This window comes from Daphnia pulicaria, chromosome 1 (genome assembly GCF_021234035.1).
Source record: "Daphnia pulicaria isolate SC F1-1A chromosome 1, SC_F0-13Bv2, whole genome shotgun sequence".
Taxonomy (NCBI): Eukaryota; Metazoa; Arthropoda; class Branchiopoda; order Diplostraca; family Daphniidae; genus Daphnia; species Daphnia pulicaria.
In genome coordinates this window covers 10,081,482-10,099,976 of record NC_060913.1, presented here as the reverse complement: position 1 = coordinate 10,099,976, position 18,495 = coordinate 10,081,482, and the positions used below count along the sequence as shown (strand labels likewise).

Sequence of the window (18,495 nt, the reverse complement as noted above, 5' to 3'; positions counted from 1 at the left end):
ACTATTGTGAAACTTCACTTTCATCACCAACTCCAAGGCAGTCAAAGGATTGCCGACGTTTGATTGAAACGGAAAGACTGACAACAAGTTTTGCAGTCAATCTTAATCAGCTGCAAAAAAAAGTAAACACCAGTCAATTAATGAGGCCCTCGAAGAAATGATAGTCGATCGATCTTTTTTTTTTTTGTGAAAGAAAATCCCGTGAATGAAAAACTAGCGTGAAAGGTTACCTGGCCTACATGCTTTGGTGGCCAACTAGTTCAAACCCCGTTTTTAGTCATGTACAATAAATTCACGTCGAAATCGTCTCACGAGTTAGATCGGGTCAATGGTTAAAAGTAAACGTCTACATTGGTAAATACAGGAAGGTAGACCGCGCATTTCGAACGGTCATGCACGTATGTGGTCTATCCCTTAAGACTCGATGCCTTTCTGACTGATTGAATTGGTTCGACTATACCTATTATGATTTATTAATCACTGCATAGTTGGAGTTTCCTTTCACCTTTACTCAGCCTTGAATATTATTTTAACATCGCATTCTTCGCCGCTTACGCAGTTGAATCCCATGGCTATTGCAAGACTTTTGATAGGGCCACATATGTCCATGAATATTGTAGGAAATGAAACCCGTTCTGAATATCACTGGCGTACGTACACAAAAATTGGCCGAATCAAATAATTACAGCAACAACTTACTTGTTACGAGAGGGATCTCATTAACTTGATGGGGCGCAAAGCCACGCGGTTGGGTTGAAGCACTTGGAGCGGCAGCCACTTTCCGAGCGACACCAAATGAAACGTGTGACGACCCCATCAGTGGCGTCTGCTCCTTCCTCGTTGAATGGCCATCTCACGGCCACATATGAAAAATTCCATTGAATGTTATTCATTATTTGTCATAATCTACGACTGTCAATTACCTTTTGCAACAATTGAAAACTCGAATCGAGTGGCGAATAATTCCATGTCATTTGGGTGGACGTGTTGATTGGGCTGAACTGACGAGAAAATGACAAAGCCTCAGGTTCGCATAAGGTTAAGCCTGGAAAACAAAGTTGAATTATTCTAATGCCCTGTACAAAGATCAATAAAGGCCTAGACACAAATGGCAAGAGTCCATAGAATAAATTTTAAGAATTCCCGCTTAATCTTTCCGGTTTGATTAGACTCTATTAAAAAAACAAACCCCTTCCCTTCTCAAGGAGAACGCAGTTCCCGGAGGGCCAACATTTTCATAATATTTCTATTGAACTTTCAATCACAAATCTGTCCCATAAACTTCAGAAAAGAGTTTGAACATTACAACGGATATTTCTGGAAATGAATTGATGATTCGGAGACGACAGATTCGGTTACAATGTGAAACATTTCTCTTCTTTCCGATTAAGGTGTGGATCATTTCAATCGAGCGACTGCATCCTAGTCATTTGTACCGTTTTCACGGTTGAGAAATAAGTAAACGAAAACAAAAGAATGGTGCAGCTAAAAAGATGAAGAAGTGATCGTTATTACGCCCGAATTCAGCGAGAGCTACTGTGACAGCTCTATGTGGAGCACTCGTCAGTTGTCTAGTTAACCGAAAGCGACGTGCTGCGCAACAAAACCGTGCGGTTTTTGTTTGAATAGTTGTAGCCGTGCGGTGTACAACAACTTGAAAGTTTGCCATCTGTTGGTTTGTTTGTACGCAATCCCTGAAAGGGAGGGCGCAGTCAGTCAGATGACGATTTCCTAAACCAAAAAGCAGAGCAACCCCGAGGCTCTCTCAGCTCAAAATTGAGTGAGAATAAATAATCTCTTCATTTTCGATGGGAGCCTTGAATGTGCGTTCAACAAATTCTGGTCTCTGCTGCGCTATAAAGGTTGGCTGATGGCTCGAGTCTTCTCGTCTAATTGGAGTTTGGCATTGTCAAGTGTTGGTTAGGACGCCAATGGAAACTCGTTTCGCTTTTTCGATCTATAGGGCGCTTATTCAACTTCTCGTGTGATAAGTTTGCCTTTATTTAGCCAGTTCAATCCCAAATGGCAAAAAACAACAAAAAAACTACTAGATTATTATTCTGGTTCTACCACCCCCTTTTTAAGGATGAGCGCGTCGACTTGATAGATTACATTTTGTAGTTCTCGGAATCGAAATAATACGATTGATTCTACGATGGAATTGATAACTATTTTGGGGCTGTTTGTTATTCTTTGTTTTTTCAAATTAAATTTTGCCTTGAATAATGGCCAATTGATGCCAAATTGAATGGTAGATTCATTAATCAAAGGCAGTTTAATGACACTGAATAAGAATTTGCCACTTATTTGTTAGAATTACAAAAAATCTTCAGCTTAGGCACTAGATGGAAAATCAGCTAAAGGGCATTTTCATGATTCAGTTAATCATTCAGCTGTTGCCCTTGTAATTATCCAGTCAGATTTACTTTTCCCAGAAAAAAGGAATAAACATTCGCCATTCTACCGTTACCTGCAAAGGTGCATGACCAAAAAACTGCAATTATAGAAAAAGTCAAAGTCGCGCACAGAAATTATTTGGAATATGTCAGTCGTGTCAGGAAATGTCTGAACGCTGCTGCTTTGTGCTGTGTATTGATAGTTTTTCCCCCTTTTATTATTAACAGCGACACAATTTCATCGTTGTATTTCTGACGGGGCTTCTTATTATTATCGCTCGCATTTGATTCTTATCGAGCTCGCGTTTCCATGGCAAAAGGCGAATGCGAATGCCCTTGGAATTCCCGATAAGGAATTCCCCTTTCCAACGAAAAAACTAAAAAAATGAAAAACCTTTTGCGCAAGCGGGAGGATAAAAATAACCAAAAGAATGAACGAGGGCGAACAATCACAACAACACAAATATCTAAGGGTATTTGATAAGAGAGAGAAAAAAATATAAATTCCTTTTTTCTCACACAAATAAAATCTCTACTGATTTAATGATGTTTTATCGTCTACATTATAGCTCTGAGACTCCTATATGGAAAAGTAAAAAGCCCGCATTGGTCATGTGATTTCCGCCACTCTCTTCAAATCGTTTGAAAGGACAACATCATCCAAAATGTCTATAACGCGTATACTACTACGGTAAGAGCTTCTATTTGGACTACATCAACTGTACACATCAGAGTGAACTTACTCTATATAGCTCGTATATAACTGCTACTAAGCCCACGTCCAAGGTATTTTTCTCATAGAGCCCCAACGAGTCTTTAAACGACATCCTGTGCGCTTCGCTATTTAGCCACTCGTTGAAAAGTTGGAATTTCTCTTTTTTTTTATTTTCAAGCTACGGTATAGAGACATCAACATGCAGCGTCGTGGACTGCATAGACATTTCACGGGCATCGATTCCGAATGAATACCGCAACAAACCCCATGGCCGCCATCTATTGTGCTGGGTACCTATCCATTGTATCGGCACCGTATGGTGGGGGGCTTAAAAGTTCCAGCTCTTTTTTCTTTTTCTTCTTCTGCTTTCGCCATCCATTCACCACCCTCCCCCCCTTGTGCCTCTTGTGTGTTGGGGCTATACAGTCGAAAATCACTGGCAAATTGGTCTTGGTGAGTTACTAAGTCGCTATGAGGTCCTTTTTCTCCCTCACCCTCTGGCCCGATGCTATTTACTATGCGTTCGTATGTACCTTGTTGTATGCCGCATGCTTTACTAGTGATTATTATAGACAGACTGCTGCATGCGCTCGGTGAATGAATATAACACAGTACGGTATCTGAGATCCGGCTAATAGACTGCCGCTACGACGACTCTAGGCTGATGGGGCCTTTTTACATCATATCAAGCTGCTTGACGGCACCTTTTCAGCTCGAGCGTTCCAGCGTTGACGTCGGCATTCCCCCCCAATGGAATGTGGCTCTTGTAGCATTCGGATAAAAGAGGCCCCTCTCCGTCGTGTAGAGCAGCACAACATGATCAATTCTTTGCTATTATTACAATCGAGAGGGAGAGATCAGAATATATCAGCGATGCTATTTACGGATGGATTTAAAAAATTGAGAGACCGGACGGTCGTATCTGGAACATCAAACAAGCGGATTGTCATCTCACTATATAAAAGTCTAAGTCCATCCGGATGATGGCGACCCCCGTCATCTGATTTCGTTACGCACCGCAACACATATAAGGAAAATAAAAGTCTATAACATGAGGGGAGACATTACGGGATGACAAACTTTTTGGCTGCGAGGTGAAATTTAAAATAAAAAAAATGTCATTGGGGGTTCTTATTAGGGCAAGCAGGAAACGTTGGATCAAGTTCAATTTCGCTCCGATCTGGTGCCCAATCTTATATTTTCCCTGTTAACGGTAATTTATTTTAGATTTCAACATATTTCAAGGATGAATTCAAAATCAATAAAGCGTGTTATTTATTGATATTAACCGCCTTTCTTTTCTCCCAAATAATTGACAATGAGAATACGTTAGGTGCTATTTCAAGCGTGTTCCGCGCGTGTGGTCTCTGCATAATAATTTCATTTTCAACTGTATAATGCCAGTACTACTACATATTTAAAATTATACAGCATATTTAAAAAAAAAAAAAAAAAGGGCTAAAGGGGGAGAGAGAAGAACACAATCGTTGACAAGATATAACTTTTTACTGCCGAAAGAGCATTTTTTGTTCTCTACTTTTCTTTTCTCTCCTGAATAATAAAATTCAAAAAAGACCCGGCTGTCGTCTAGGTACTCCTCCTCTATACCTTCTGGGTATTACAGAGTACATTAAACATAATAGAGTCGCCAATAGAGAGAGATAGGGGGGTGAGATGCTTTTGTGTGGTGCACATCGATGATGACGGCAACAATCATCGGTTGTGCATTAAAAAGGGCACAGGAGGAAAAATCCTGAGGATCAGCCGAGAGGCAAGCGAAACGATCGCCTGTGAAAGGGGCCTGGGAAATAGTGGCTGCTGGCCCATGTTGCAGTCGAGAGAAAACTGACACCCACAGCACGGCAACTTTCGAGTGCGCATCGGCGCTGCTGCTGCCGGGTTTGCCTCCGCTCCACCAGTGCAAGTCTCCGCCTATATCGTCTGATTCTTATTATTTGTATTATTTGGCTGTGTGATCTTCCCCTCATCGATGTCGTCCCATCAGTGTTGTCAGCAGAGGAGAAGGACGACGAAGCAGAGTCGGCGTCATTTCACCATTTGAAAAATGATTTGAATGGGGAAAAATGACAAAAGAGCCGAGGTTCCTCTTCAAGCTCGGCCAAATCTATTCATCTCTCCTTTTTTCTGTCTTGTTCCATGTTGCTTTGGTGACCAGGTATTTAGTGAACTGACGCTCCTCCTCGTTTCAAAAGACGCTCCCGTATATAACAACAGCACGGAAAACCCGCCTAGCTCTGTTGTAGTCTCTTCATCAAACCATCGCTAAATGGCACACACATCGCCGGTTCTTCTCTTACAACACATTTTTTCTTTCACAACAGCATTGACTGAAGCTGCTGCTGCTGCTGCTACTACAACTGTCTCTATAGTCACTCCCCCCCCATTCGGGCTGATGTAAAAGATTTCCAGGGCACAATAGAGAGAGAGAGAGAAAAAAAGGACAGAGTTCATAACATTTCTGTGAGCCAGACCGAAACCCGAGTAATCAGTTCTCCTCCGGCATTCCGTCGTCAACGACGATGCACCACTTCTTCTTCATGGAACCGATTCCAAAAAAAAAGGAGGGAGGTACATCCAAGAGGAGCCCCTCCACCAGCAGCTAAAAGCAGCGCCTTTTTGGCTTGGCGATACTATATACGCTCAGCCAAAGGGAGAAATACAATATAAGGAATAAAAGGGAGAAAAAGCCTTTATGATGAAAAGAGTGTGTGCAGAGTTATGTAATGCCAGTCAAAGAAGAAGAAGAAGATTTTTCAACTCCATTTTCGGAGCAGTTGTGTAGAGTTCAACAATGAAAAAAGCCGATGTTGCATCTTTTTAAAGAGAAGAATGGCCCATCTGTGCACCATATTTGGTTCATTATGTACACACGTGATTTGGCTATGAATTCCGTTAGACCAAAAATTTTCATCTGCGATAACGGAGAGAGAGAAAACTCGCTTGGCTTCTTTTCATCAAATTTCGAGAAAAATCTTCTCTTTTCTTTTTTATTTCTTTTAAAAACATGTCTAGCAGATGAGCGTAGTACCTACAATATATCTGGAGCACCTCTAGAAAGGCCATCCAGCAGGAAGAGTCTTATGTCCATCAAGTGGTCAGCACAGCCAAAGAAATGTAGAAAAGAAACGAAGAAAAACCGGGAGCCCCCACCGTCTGCTGGGTGCTTCTTTATCTCTTCTTCAGATATACTTTTTGGCGAAAATATCTTGGAAAGGAAAAAGCCATAACCCAATGTCCAGCCCGAATAGAGACACACTCGGCATAGCACAAACATCCTCCGCGCGCCAGTCGCTAATCTGTCGACGGGTCGGCTGTGGGCCCACCGAAATCACACACACACACACACACACAATGGGTGCCGTGAAATAGAAGGGAATATATAAAAATATGATAACAGCATGTACTCTATACCTCGACAAGAAAATAAAGAAGAAGGGGCCGTGTATTTATAACACAATGAGCCCCTCCCCGAAAGATCTATTCTATTTCTCTTTTTTTTTCAAGTGTACAGCAGTGGGAGTGAATAAGAAGAAGAAGAAAAAAAGCTTCTGTGTATGTGGAGGATTTCTCTTTTGTTGTGTTTCTTCGATGAGTTCTTCTTTCTTTCTCTTTTTCTTTTGATCAATGCGGACTCACCATCAGCAGTTGACAGATAACTTGGTCGATAGACGACACTTGGCGGCTGTCTGTCAAATAGTTTAAGGTCGCCGTTCAAAAAATAAATACAGAAGGCCATGTACGTGTACATGTGTGGACAGAGACTCTGGAGACTTGTTGGCTATCTCCGCTAACCATCCTCAGTTTAAACTACATGTAAGGAGCTCAAAAGTAATACAAAACTACTACCGTGTGTGCCAATGAAAATCGATGGCCAGATGATAATCATTTCAAGGATAACAATAACCTGGCGCTCTTATCGACCTAAACATATTCGCATCGACGACTGCCCAGCAACGATGGGTAATTGCGATAACGATTTGTCATTCCGACTGCTGGCTGTATTTTTCTAATCGCTTCGACAATCGGCGATCAGTGTCGGGTTTGGGAGCTCGGGTTTTAGCACGAACAGGTAACAACTTTTCCTTGTTTTGAAATCGACAGAAGAGAATGGCCGAGCATCGTTACGCGTGTCTTATATGGACATTGATGCAAAGGGGCGATTGATTCCCACCTCCGAATTGAGATTGGCCAAGGTCTACAGGATACTATAACAAGGAGAAGACAATTAAAGGGCACCCCAGCAGCTCTGGTCTGCGGCGTGGCCAATGCGATAGTGCGCAAGAAAAAACGGCAGATAGGACTGTATGTGGGAAGCATATTGGTCATCAGGATTAGGAGGGATTGGAGATGATGAAAAACAAAAGAAGAGGCCCAAGATTGCTGATATCATCCTATGGGAGAGAGGAGCGATAAGGGGCAAAGTGTCGGTCATTTTCCGCTCCTCATGAAAATCCGGTTCGCTTCTACAGGATAAACGTGTAGACACAAATTCTCTTCTATAAACCAGCAGCAGCAGTAGTAGCGCTGGTCGTTATTATCATCATCATATTCCTATACACACATAGTATATCCGCATAGAGAGAGAGAAAGAGATGAGGATTTCCGATGGATGGCAAGAAGGAAATGAAAGAGACATTCTCCGCCTCTATTCAATTGTACATTTCTACAAATGCCCTCAAAGGCTAGCGCCCAATCATCTCTCTCTATGAGAGAAGCTGTGTGTGTGTAGTGATGAACTCGTTTTTCCCATTCTCCCAGTTGAGCAGCATCTCTACTTGACAGTTTGTTTGAAGAGGATCTGCTCTCGCTAGAAAAAGGTACGGGCCCACGGCAGGGAACCGCGGACTCGTCTCTTTCTCATCGATTCTATTTAGACACACAGAGAGACGATGCCTAGTATTCTGCTTTGACCGGTATTTATAGTACACGTTTGAAAAAAAGAAAAAGAAAAGAAAAAAGTAGTTCCGCTCAAATCTTCTTTGCTCGCAACACAATAGGATGTACCGTCATCATCATATCAGCGCCGGTAGATGAACAGAAACTTTGATGAACCCTCGTGTCGACTGATTCGACTCTCCTCCTATTCCTACCGGTTTCTATCACTATTACAATTTAACCAACATTTCGAAAATTATGAATAGAATAAATCAAAATTCATATAATTCGTCGGGCCTATAAAAATTTGAATTTCCGAGCATCTGTACATGCAAAATAGGCCTAAATGTTTACCGACTTGTTTGCCATCAGACGAGTTATTTCTCATCGAATAACCAGGAGGTATGCACCTACACGTGATAGGCTGTCGATGTTGATATCGCCAGCGATAATCAGAAAGGTGTATTTACCGTTCGTCTTATAATAATAAAATCCGGCCAGCCAGAGTCCCGGGCATCCCAATCCTCCCTCCTTTTTTCTTTTTCTATTTTTTCGTCAATCTATAATTCCTTTGGATTTCTTCTCGCACTATGTGTGTGTGTGTGTGTGAACGGGTTAATCCAAGCGGCATGTCTCACACACGGGGAACAAACCCAACAAGGCGGCAAATTATAGACCCAAAACCCCTTTTCTCTTCTTCTTCTTCTATACCTTCGTCCAATTCTTTTCTTCAATGCACACAGAAAAGAGATGGAATAAAAAAGAGCTCTCCTTCTTCTTTCTTTTTTAACGGGGGGCTCCCATTTTAAAAAAGATGCACAATAGTGAGGCGACCAGTATGTTTAAACTGTTCATGTTTTGCAGGGAAGCACCAAAGAAGAAGAAGAAGACGATGATGATGGCCTCTATACAAAAAGATACAAATCCTTCATAGACGGCCCTCGTCTCTTATTTTCTCTTCCAACAAAACAAAGCCAAAGAGAGAAAAAAGAAAATACGAGTTCGCCCAGCATGGGTCGGGAGAAAAAAAAAGGAAAATAAATAATGATAAGAGCAGAGAATACAAAAAAAAATATCTCTCTCACGGGCCTGACAAATTCCCTTGTCCTTCCGTTTTTTTATTTTATTTTATTTTCCCCTTTTTTGCTCTCTCCCACTCACTTCTCCAATGACAAATAAATATCCGTGTGTTTCTTATCGCCGAATTGAGAGATTCAATATAGCGATGCGTGTTAGTTTGCGGTGCCCAGCCGACGGCTCGCCATTGGTCCACTCATTTCAATTCTAATCCGTCCAAGAATGCCCTTTTTTTCTTTACAGAATTTCTTTTTTCTTCTACCCCGTAAAAAAAAGAGATGGTAAACGTTTGATCACGCGTGAAACAAGCCTTTCTCTCTGTGTACTATTGTGAAGAGCCCAGAGAAAAAATGGGCCCGATTCTATTCAATAAAATTTGTTCTCGTTTTGCTCATTCACGTGACGACGAATGATTGACATGTCATCTCTCCATTTTCGGGTGATCTAGGGCACTCGATAATTTTACCCATTTCTGAATGTGTACATCAACATGCCACTCGATTTAGCCCAGAATGTCGTACGCCGTAACCCTTAAACTTATTCACCAAAAAAAGGGGAATAATAATAAGATCCTCTTATGGACCGGGTCATCCACTTTGGAATTTTTTCGGGGTGAGATTCATCTGTTGTATACCTTTTTTTTCTTTCGATTTCATTATTATTATTGGGCCTAGAGAGTTATAGAAAAGATTGTGGAAAAAAACACGGAAGGCAGCTGCTACTGCTGCTGCTCTTCATATTCTATTCCGCTTTTTTGTTGACGTGCTGCTGCTGCTGCGGGGGGGTGGTGTGTCTCATCACCGTGATTGAGGTAACGACCTATACACTGATGGCCAGCCGCTGTGACACTGTACACAATATGTAGACTACTTTTTTTTTTCTTTTTTACGCCCCCGTAATCATCCAGCTGCCGCTGCTGTTGTACCTCTCCGGTTATGATGTAGACACGCGCCACATTTGATTCATAACAGCCGTGCCATCATCCGTTCTCCCTCCCTCCCCGAAAAAAAAAGAGAAGATCCTCTTCAACCAACCAGAGCGCTGCATAATTATGCAACCAGCGGCATTATTATGATAGCAGTCTATATTCGATGCAATTACTGTCGAATAAAATGAAGAGATTTTTGTAATAAAACGATTCGACCATCAAAAATTAAAGTTTCCCATGCAGAGACACATCCGGTTTGTGATCTCTGTGTGAGTGGTGGTCGAGTGTTTAATTAGCGACACACTAGAAAGAGATGCCGCTTTGTGTACACATACTTAAGAGAAATAACGATGTGTCGACCCGATTTGTTCTTCTTTTCTCTACTTAAGAAAAAAAAGATAAACTGAAAATTTGTTGATCTTTTTTTCTCTTTCATTTTTCTTTACTCACCGAAAAATTTGGAGAGAGAAAGGAAGAAAAAGCAAAATCCGTTTTTCTTTTGTTTTCGACTTCTCTCATTACTTTACGAGACAAAAAGGAGAAAATTGGAAATTCTTTTTTTCCTTTTTTGGCTCTTTAAGGGATACGAAAAATTGGGTAGGGCGAGGGGGTGTATAGTCTACCCTAATGGCCGCGCTTGAGTGAACAAGTACACATCAGTAGCTCACATACAACAACAGATTGGCAATAGAATTTTTCAAAAAAAAAAGAAGCCTTTAAAGACAAGAAAGAAAATTGAAATTAAGAGTCGAGTTATAGAGAGCCGCCGGTAGTCGTTGTCGTCGTCTAAGAAACCATTTGATCCCGGGGGTTATAGGCGACGACTATAGTATAGATAAAATTACCGGATACAGTCAATGTACATACAAGTGTTGAATATGATGAAACAGACAGGTCCGGTCACTATACCCCCCTCCCCTCCTTTTCCTTCTACTTTTTTTCGATTTAGGAAACTCGAAAAATCTAAAAAATGAATCACCACACGCGCGTCTACGGGTCAATCTGCTCTTTTTTCGTGTGTGTGTGTGTCTGTATTGTCTTTCGGTCAAGAACAGGTGCGCTATCGCTCCGACTACTTCCGGCAAAAGTCTCTGGCTGACATCCTCAAAAGAGGAAGAAACAAACAAAATCCAGCAGGAAAAACCAAATCGGAAGGAAGGAAGGAAGGGAAGTGCTTGACTGTGAAATTGGCACGAGCGAACCCAGCGACGGCTGTGATGCCCGGAACCCCTGTGGAGTTGCTCCACACGCAGGTCACACGTAACGAACCAGTCGCCAGCACTTAACCCATCGGTTACACTAGGTGAAATCATCAAATGTATACAAGCAAAGACTGAATGACTGACTGAATGAATGGGGGTCACCTGTGCTATAAAGAAAAAGAACTGCGTCAGATTATAAATAAAAGGCTTTGATATTTCCGTTAAGGTGAAACGACACGAGAGAGGGGAGAGTTGAAAAGTTGTGTCTCTCTGCTGGTTCCGTATTGTTTTGTTTTTGGGACAAACATTTTGAGGGATAGCTAGTATAGCTACAGTCAGCGTTTTGTTGTAACCGTGTCCGTGTGCCACGCGCCCGGCCGCGGTTGCCAACTGACGCGCTACCGGAAATCAAAAGGTCAACTTCCGGGCAGAGGGCGAGACCATCAGGCCAAACGGGAGACGAAATAAAGAGAGAAAGAAGGGGGGAGGGGGATACCGAATAGAATGAAATAAGGGACGAAAAACTTGAGAGTATTTTATACTTGTATATATACGGCGTGTTTTGTTCCTTCCTCCCCCCCCCCTCACTCTTCTTCCTTCCTTCCTTCCGTATCATCACGACGATGAACTAAACAAAAACGTAACCTACCATTTATTTGGCACCGGTCAGTCATCATCATAGTTCACCCCTTTCCACCTACTACCAGGTTATTTTATTTTTTCCAAAAAACTTGTAAGGGTCCCCCCCTTTAGTTGTGTGTCCATCATTTTTCTCCCCCTGTCCCCAAACAACTTGGCCCGGTATAATTTCTAATATCCATATAGAGTTTACGATTTCATATAATCACCGGTGTGGGGGCATGACGAACCCCTTCCATAAACAACGCCACCTGATTCAAATCTGTGAATAACGGTCAGATTTGAAGTTTTGATTTACCGAAATCAGATTGAGAAATCAAAATTGTTGTTTTTCATCCCACAGTCAATTTGTGCGCGCATTCAAATTCTCACAGTTTCATTTCCCTCGAGAGTGTCGATAAGCCATTATGCACTGAAATAATCCGCGTTTTATAAGAAGATTAGCTCCTTAATAACAACAGACGGCGGGTATAGTGCCTTATCGACCTGGGTCCTCTCTTGGAAACAAACGCAAACTGTTTCACACGCGTCCGTCACATAGGCCAAAGATAATAATGAAACAAAAATCTGGATGACATCATTTCGAAAAGCCCCCAAGGGTCTTGTGTGATCACGGCCAATGCGATAATGAGGGATGGAGAAAAAAAAAATCAAATTCAACGGCGCCAAATGATTGCGCATCTATTGGGAGCTCTGACATTTGATGGCCCGTCTGGGCAAAGTATAGGAGTAAGCACTCGCGCGCTAAGTCCCTATCCGAGCCAGTGATGAATAAAAGGGACCATGTGTGTTCCAGGAAATTGGATCCGCCAGTTATTTGTTCAGCGCATAAAGAAGGAAAAGAATCAAAAGACACAGCCAAAAAGCGCAGAGAGTTCATAAGAGAGCATCCCCACCCCTCCTTGTGCAATGTACGAGTTTCATATCGATGCCCTGCTTCATCTATACACACGGTACGGGTTATCATGGGGTAAATACAATCACGGGTTCCAGCATGTGTATATCACTGTATGTATATAGTTACTAAATATGGGGTGGGGGGGGGATAGAGAACGCACTATAGGGGGCTCCGAGAGAAGGAGAGGGTGAAAAGGGGGAGGAGCTGGCCTATAGCTTTTTGGCCGGCAAAGCTACTTACATTCGCGTCTATAGAAACGGTGGACGGGGGCAATCCGAGAAGAAGAAGAAGAAGAAAAGGGAGAAATCAGGAACGGAATATATAAGGAGAGATCGGCCCAGCCTGGATAGAGAGCAGCAACCAATGGGAGAGTCAGCTGCCTGTCGTCTGATGGCCAAATCGTTGCTCTAAATCTCTTCTGTATATTTGTATTGTCATTATTCTCATGCGCGGAAAAAAAGGAAAAAAGTTCACCCCATTCCGTGCAGCAGGAGGCGACGACTGCGTCCGTGTGTGTCTTTTGTTGGATAGGCGAGCAACAAGTCGGTTACAAAGCTGCCCGGCTCAAATGGGCAGCATTGGGGAGCGCTTATACAGACATCAAATGTCTTTGGCGAATCAAATCTTTCTTCTCTCTAGATCCAACTATCGAGTTATTTATCATAATAAACAAGGAGGTAATGCTGGTCCCTCTTTGCTTCAAGTGTTTACAAAAACAAACCTGATCTGCAGTCGTTCTACAAATGAGCTAATGAACCCTGATTGAGAAAATCATAAACGACAAGAGAAAAACAGTCCCAGTCTACGACATAGCTCTGGAATAATCGTACTCCGTAATAACGAGTTATAACAAACGACAACAAATAGACAAAAAGGAAGAATAGAAATGAACTTGGCCTACCTTTAAGCCTGGGAAATACAGCCAGGCTTATCCACAGCAGTTGCTCCGTCCTCTGGAGAGTTGAATGACGGGAAAAGGTCGTCCTCGTGAATACACCCACATTCACATGGGCATACACGAGGACAGAGTTTTCCAATCAAACTGGATGCTACTTATCTAAACAAAAAAATAAAGAATCAGTTACGAAAAGAATTAACAGAAACAACTAAGGAAAAGTTAAAATGAGACAGTGGTTAAACTCTGATTGAACAGGAGAATTGAAAATTTCAACGTAATATGACTGCATTTATCCAAGCCATGCATCATTCAAATATCTATCAGGTCGGAGGAATAAAAGAAACACAAATCATTATCCTAGAAATGGTAGTAAGATTATTGCTGCTGCCAGGTTAATATCAACACAAACTTGAACATCTTGTTGATGTACAATGTCTAACAAATCTGCACAAAGGAAAAGGTTGTGTAGTGCAAACAAACAACCATGGATCGACAGAGGGGGCTTACATGATGGAATGCAAGTTAGGAACTCACATTTCAAAAAATTGGAACCGGTTTAACTATTCTATTTAAGTTCCCATAATCATACTATTTGCAATCTTAATTTGATTCACCTGCTAAACAGCATGGGCCCCATGGACGATGTAACAAGCGATTTTATTGAGACGCGACCAGAGTTGAAACTACCAAATAGGCAGACACGACCACCACATTAATTGTAATTTAATTTGTCTAGCTATTTTTGGTGCAGCCACGTTTCCAAAAATAGTTATTGTTCCATTTTCTTTGCAATATTCTTTGCCTCGAAACCATCGAAACTGCTTGCTTTCGAAACGTGTTGACGAAAGCAGACGCGCCAATATTCTAATTAGCCATTCTCTTAGATATCGATAGTAAAAAATTATTGAAAGAGTTAACCGAGTAACTTGAACGAATTACATATTATTGTATTATTGCTGACTGAAATCACCATAATAAGATCCTGCATAGACTTAAAAATAAAAAAAACTGAAATCCGTAAATAACCATAAACCATATGAAGGATCATCCCCCTCTCGATTATTTGGATGATTATTGATAATGATTGCAACAAGTTATCGATCAATGAAATGTCATTCTTTGTATTTGATTTCGTCTGCAATCAAATAGGCGGTCCCAAGTCGTTTGGCCATTTTTCTTGGAAGGAGGCGACTTCTTTTGCTCCTGCTGCTGTTGATTTTCAGTGGAGAAAAGAAATGGCAAAGAGGCAAAAATGTGTGTCAATGGCAACGACTGCTGTGGATGGTCAAAAAGTAAAGGAAAGCCATGACTTGCTGATGGTGGCAAAGAAGAAGAGGAGCCATGGGATTTGATTTGTCCTCCTGGCTGCCAAAGGATGGGAGAGAGGGCGGGCAGAGAGTAAGGCCTGACGTCCAAAGGGAAGAAGCCCTTTTGGGTTGACTGGGCGGATCAAAGGTCACCCCCTCCAAACCCCCCCCCACTCCCTTTCCATCTCCTTCTTTTGTAACCCCCACCCCCTCTTCTATGGAAAGTATAGCACACCCATTGCCTATGTACGTATTTTTCTACCCCCACCCTGGGCTGTGACTTGACGGGGCTCGCCCGACGTCAAAAGGCCCAAATCTCGGTCCACTTTTCAACAGTTGCCAGCCAACCATCTGCCCAGCGAGTCAGGTCTCTCTCGTGTTGCTCTCAACGACCTCATCTCTTCCGGACTTTTTGTGTGTTTTCTCTTCTCTCACAACCAAGAAAAGAATTTTGCGGATTTTTCCGGTTTTACATTTCGTGAAAGTTTCGACCAATGAAGTCCTCACCAGTCGACATGGATCTCCGTCTCAGCCAAAAGAGCTCCAACTCGACTCCGTCCAGTAAGTCCACAACATTTCTTGCCAATCCGCCAGAAATTGAGAAATTATAAAAATTTGGTTTTTCTCCTTCAGGCCGGATCCTGTACGATATTCCGTGCAGAGTGTGCCAGGATCATTCCTCTGGCAAACATTACGGCATCTTTGCTTGCGATGGATGCGCCGGATTCTTCAAGGTACGTTGATGGACACAACATCATTTTTCCGCAAAAGTTTCTTGTTTTTGACATTGTTGCCACCAGTGTGTTGTGGGACCAGATTGTTGACTTGTTTTCTCTTGTTTTATTCCATCGTAGCGTTCCATTCGCCGGAATCGCCAGTACGTTTGCAAGGCCAAGAGTGAGGGGGCCTGTTTGGTTGATAAGACCCACCGAAACCAATGCCGGGCCTGCCGACTCCGCAAATGCGTCGAAGTTGGAATGAACAAAGATGGTAAGTGAATTACATCATCAGCCAATCAACTGGAATGTTAATTAATTAATTTCTCCTTTAATTTAGCCGTTCAACACGAACGCGGACCAAGGAACTCGACTCTGCGCCGCCAAATGTCCATGTTCTACTCGATGAAAGGATCGACTTCGTCGTCGCCGGAAAACAACAACGGATCGGCCGCCGACGCCGACAGTCCGCCACCGTCGACCGGCCGGGCCAGCCCGTTGATGCCGTCGGGAATGACTACGCCCCCGTCGTCGTCCACTTCGATCCCCATGTTCCGTCCGCAGCAAATGGGCGCCTTTTCGCCACCGGCCACTTCGACGCCGACCAGCAACACGGTCCTCAGCGTCTCATCTTCACCTCCGTCCAGTTTGCTCAACTGCCCAACGGCCGACCACCACCACCACCACCACCTGTCCCATCACTTGACCCTGGCCGAAAGGATGTCCATGTCCCTGTTGTCTCATCACGCAGCTCGGCCCATGAACCTCTTGTGCGCTCCTCAGCCCAAGGTACATCATCATCTCTTCATTTCACCACACAATTCTGGGAATAGTCGCAATTAACTGTGGGATTGGATTAGCCAAAAAAGTAGAGAAGAGATCAACAAATTTGCAATGGACAGGGTTAAAGAAACAACAAAGAACTTTTTCTTTTGGAATTTTCTCAAACCAAAATGGGCCACTGACTTTTTCACATACCTGACGCAAGGTCGATTGGGAATTTGACCTCACCTGAGATCACCAAAAGTCACACAGTTCTTTCTATTTCCATTCTACTTTTGGTCATTGTTTTTTTTTACTTTTCCAGCTTTTAATCCGATAGGCTTATCTAATTGAAGTCGTTTTCTGATTATTATTATTCTCGGCTAATGAGCATTTCTTGGGGAAATCTTCTTTTATTCGATTGGATAGTTGAATTAACCATTTCTATTTTTGTAGTATCCACATGAAATGTTCAACGCCGTTCCGGCCGCAGCCGCCATGATGCCGTGGAACTTCAGTCCCGAAACCATTTGCGAATCGGCTGCCCGTTTGCTTTTCATGAACGTGCGATGGGCCAAGAGCGTGCCGGCCTTCACGACCCTGCCATCCCGTGACCAAATCATCTTGTTGGAGGAGAGTTGGAGGGAACTGTTTGTCTTGGGCGCCGCTCAATTCACGCTGCCCATCGAAGCTGGCACATTGATGACGGCGCTAGGCCTCAGCAGCTCACCTTTCGGTCTGAGTGGCATGCCCTGCCCGCCCACTATGCCGGCCGTCAGCACCGAGCGCCAGTTAGGCCTCCTCAGCGAAATCAAGGCCTTCCAGGAAACGGTGGCCAAGTTCAAACAAATGAACGTCGACGCCACCGAATACGCTTGTCTCCGCGCCGTCATTCTCTTTAAAACCTGTAAGTTCATTTTCTTTCTTTATTTCATTCGAATTCTCGAAACTCATCTCTCTGTTTTAATTCTAATAGCCGCTGGATTACGAGACATTCCATCCGCCGTCAATTTGCAAGACCAGGCCCAGTTGACGCTGAGCCGTTACGTTTCGACAGCCTACCCGAACCAGCCGCTCCGCTTCGGCCGCCTTTTGCTCCTCCTGCCCGCCCTGCGCACCATCGCTCCTTCGACGATCGAGGAATTGTTTTTCCGCAAGACGATCGGCAACATCCCAATCGAGCGCATCATCAGCGACATGTACAAGTCTGGCGATTTGTAAAACAAGAAAACAGAAAAATGCCTTTAAAAACATTGTGTTTCACCTAATAATCAACCGCCGTTTATGTCATTTGCCCTGCCATGTTGTACAAACTTGTACAAAGAAATTTAAATTTAAAAAAATCAGGAAATTAGCCATAAATCAGAGAAAACCGTTTTTGATATTTTTGTCATTTGCTCAGAAATAGCGTCCAGCATTTTTTTTTTTTTGGTCCCATTTGCCAGTTGTGTGGATTTGATTGTTTCATTTCAAACTCTCTTCAATACAAGTTATTCCCATTTAAAGCCTCCACGTCATGTTTGCCGAGAAGAAACGCCGCCATATGTCCATTGACTCACCGCAAATGGCCGACAACTTTTTTTCCCCAAACGAAAAAAAGTTTGAATTGAATTGAATAGCTCGTCGTCACTCCCCCCTCCCGTGGATGATGTGGTGGTTGATGATCATCGAACTGTCTATCAAACAATCCTCTTGTTACACACACACACAAAGTTGTGTAGGGTCAGCCGGCGATAGTGGAGGATATAACCCTCGAAGCAAATCGACAACCGCCATTGGTTTGTGTAGAGTTTAGTCGTTATATATTATAACTTAGCAGTTGATCAATAATGAGGGGGGCGATAGAGATGAGGAGAGAAAGAGGAGGAGTTGCAATCTATACAAAAGGGAAGGGGTTTGACAGCCATCAAACAAGGCTTAAATAGAATGCTGTACTACTATATATATCTAAAGTTTGCTGGGAACACAAATATACAACATGGAAGCCTACAGCTTCTTTATTTTCCCCTTTTTATGAAACAAGGTGTTGAGCTGCTTCCTAAATACTTTTTTCCTCTTCTT

The 18,495-nt window shown here is 42.8% G+C and overlaps 1 protein-coding gene and 1 long non-coding RNA gene across 2 annotated transcripts; one reads left to right on the top strand and one right to left on the bottom strand.

The window, feature by feature from the left end:
• Positions 1-30: 30 nt before the first annotated feature.
• On the bottom strand, positions 31-14,461 carry LOC124351047. Its single transcript, XR_006921343.1, has 5 exons — positions 14,264-14,461; positions 13,653-13,808; positions 924-1,045; positions 700-852; positions 31-110 (listed from the first exon to the last, which is right to left on the bottom strand). It is a non-coding gene; the product is annotated as an uncharacterized LOC124351047 (long non-coding RNA).
• Positions 14,462-15,242: 781 nt separating this feature from the next.
• LOC124347088 (nuclear receptor subfamily 2 group E member 1-like) lies at positions 15,243-17,936 on the top strand. Its single transcript, XM_046798429.1, has 6 exons — positions 15,243-15,517; positions 15,590-15,690; positions 15,811-15,946; positions 16,013-16,461; positions 16,891-17,341; positions 17,411-17,936. The coding sequence occupies exons 1-6, from the start codon at positions 15,451-15,453 to the stop codon at positions 17,653-17,655; spliced, it is 1,449 nt and encodes a 482-aa protein (XP_046654385.1). The 5' UTR covers positions 15,243-15,450; the 3' UTR covers positions 17,656-17,936.
• The last annotated feature ends 559 nt before the right edge of the window (positions 17,937-18,495 follow it).

Coding starts and splice junctions, on each gene's coding strand:
- LOC124347088 (XM_046798429.1), top strand. CDS start 15,451: ATGAAGTCCTCACCAGTCGACATGGATCTCCGTCTCAGCCAAAAGAGC. Junction 15,518..15,589: donor CTCCAACTCGACTCCGTCCA/GTAAGTCCACAA, acceptor TTTCTCCTTCAG/GCCGGATCCTGTACGATATT. Junction 17,342..17,410: donor CGTCATTCTCTTTAAAACCT/GTAAGTTCATTT, acceptor TAATTCTAATAG/CCGCTGGATTACGAGACATT.